Source organism: Caenorhabditis briggsae (assembly GCF_000004555.2).
Source record: "Caenorhabditis briggsae AF16 supercontig from assembly CB4, cb25.NA_007, whole genome shotgun sequence".
Lineage (NCBI taxonomy): Eukaryota > Metazoa > Nematoda > Chromadorea > Rhabditida > Rhabditidae > Caenorhabditis > Caenorhabditis briggsae.
This window is the reverse complement of record NW_025543531.1, coordinates 1-2,189: the sequence shown is the minus strand read 5'-3', so window position 1 is coordinate 2,189 and position 2,189 is coordinate 1. Positions and strand designations below refer to the sequence as shown.

The window sequence follows — 2,189 nt, the reverse complement described above, 5'->3', positions numbered from 1 at the left end:
CAAATAAATTTTCAAGCATTGCAATGCCTTTTTATATTTCTTATGAGGTATCTGAATCTAGAAATACTGTCCAAAGGGTAATTTTAATTAGAAATTGGCTTAAAATAAGTTAAATTCCAATTTTCCGGAACCAGGAAACGATTAGAAGATTCCAAGATAATTCTTATAGAACCTATACACTTGAAACGCTTAGAAAGAATTTTAGATTACCGTAAAACCTCTAATAGAACGTCTCCGGGNGGCTCGGCGCAAAGGTTGCTAATTGTTCACCAGTTGTCGGGTTCATAATGACAGCTGTACTGTTGTATCCTTTCTCCAAGCTAATGCACTTGAAACTGCCAACTTTGCAACCATCGTCGCCGATGAAACTACTGTAAAATAGCTCGATGGTGAGAAGCTCAACTCAAACTCACTTAAACACCAATTTCACTCGAGGGAAACTGGAACCCGATGGAAAGAGGTCGTCCTGGTAATCGTTACACGACGCACATGCTGAAAATCAATTAACTACTAACAAATATTCAGAGGACCTATTCATGACCGTATGGTAAACGTTCATGAATACAGCCTCAGATTATCTAAAACTCTTTAAAACAAAAAAAAAACTGACCTAATTGAGCGTCGATTCCTCCAAGGAAGCATAGAAAAGAAGCAAAGATTAGAATCATTTTCATATGGTAACCAGGAAGAAAATATGCTTATATTGGCTTGCTTTTTCCTAAGTATTATTGCTCTTCCCATAATTTATGGCCAAGTTGGTTCTCTTCATGTTTGATCTGTTCATATAACTTTTCTTATAACTTCAAAAAAAAAAAAAAAGATTCAAATTCAATTTAAAAAATACAGGGATTCGAAAACGTTTATTTCTGATTAAATAATTTGAACACTAAATAACTCGAATTCAATTGTAATAAAAATATAGAGATTCTAGTACATTCGACCGGAGACAGTGCTTCCAACCACCGAACTTTGTCCAAATGAGAAGTGTCTGAAAATACAAAATTTTTATTTGTATTAAAGGTTGGGGGACATGAAAAAATAATGTTCTCGAAATTCCGTTTAAATATGCCCCTCGAGGAGTTGAACTTGTCGAGACTAGTATGGACGGTGCGGCGCCGCTACCGACTGAGCCACCCGGGCAAAGAGGCAGCCGGCGCCCGATTGCATTCATAAAGGTGAGGACGACCGCTGTACGCAGAGTGACATTAAGCGTTATACACCGTCACGGTAGAATGCATACCCTAGCTACAAAAATCCTACGAAAAATCTCCTGTCCCCCCACCTTTAAATAATTAAAATTTATAACTTGAACGTATAACGTTTAACGCTATAACGCTATAACGCTATGAGCTATAAGCTATAACGCTATAACGCTATAACGCTATAACGCTATAACGCTATAACGCTATAACGCTATAACGCTATAACGCTATAACGCTATGAGCTATAAGCTAAGAGCTATAAGCTATAAGTTGAGCTACAAGTTTTGAACTGCAAGATATAAGCTAGAAGCTTTAAGCACTATAAGTTACAAGGTATAAGCTATAAGTTACGCTAAAAGTCAAAAACTCACATTTTCGAATTTTTCACATTTTCACATTTTCATTTGAAATTCAAAACTGGTATACTGTACTTTGCAAACGATCCGGGGATAATTAATTTGGCAACTGATTCATGGTATTTTACGACGGAGTTAATGTGTATTAGCTCTTGTTGGTCGTTGTTGTTCAGTAGTAAACGATTGAGAGAGGAGGTGACACCGAAAATGTGAGTTTTTGACTTTTAGCGTAACTTATAGCTTATACCTTGTAACTTATAGTGCTTAAAGCTTCTAGCTTATATCTTGCAGTTCAAAACTTGTAGCTCAACTTATAGCTCATAGCGTTATAGCGTTATAGCGTTATAGCGTGATAGCGTTATAGCGTTATAGCGTTATAGCGTTATAGCGTAAAGTTGACAATTGTCGGTATGCTTTTATTAAAGGAATGACGGTAAGTACGCTTAAAGAGACTCTCAAACCTATACAATCCAAAATCGGTTAACTTTTGTCTGAAATTCAATGGGCTGAAACTGAATGAAAATAAATGGAAATCAAGTTTAAAGCTGAAAATGACTTAAAACTGAAATATCAAGTTAAATAATCAAAATAAAAATACCGTAAAACCTCTAATAGAACGACACCCGGATCG

General features: G+C 36.0%; 1 protein-coding gene across 1 annotated transcript in view; it reads right to left on the bottom strand.

Moving 5' to 3' along the window:
- CBG23577 overlaps positions 1-668 on the bottom strand; it is a gene marked incomplete at both ends in the record, with an annotated part of 9,790 nt that extends 9,122 nt beyond the window's left edge. Inside the window, 3 exons of the mRNA XM_045241161.1 lie at positions 271-371; positions 414-492; positions 611-668. Coding sequence (XP_045091114.1) covers positions 271-371; positions 414-492; positions 611-668 — 238 coding nt within the window. The remainder of the gene's footprint in view (positions 1-270; positions 372-413; positions 493-610) is intronic.
- Between the last annotated feature and the right edge of the window lie 1,521 nt (positions 669-2,189).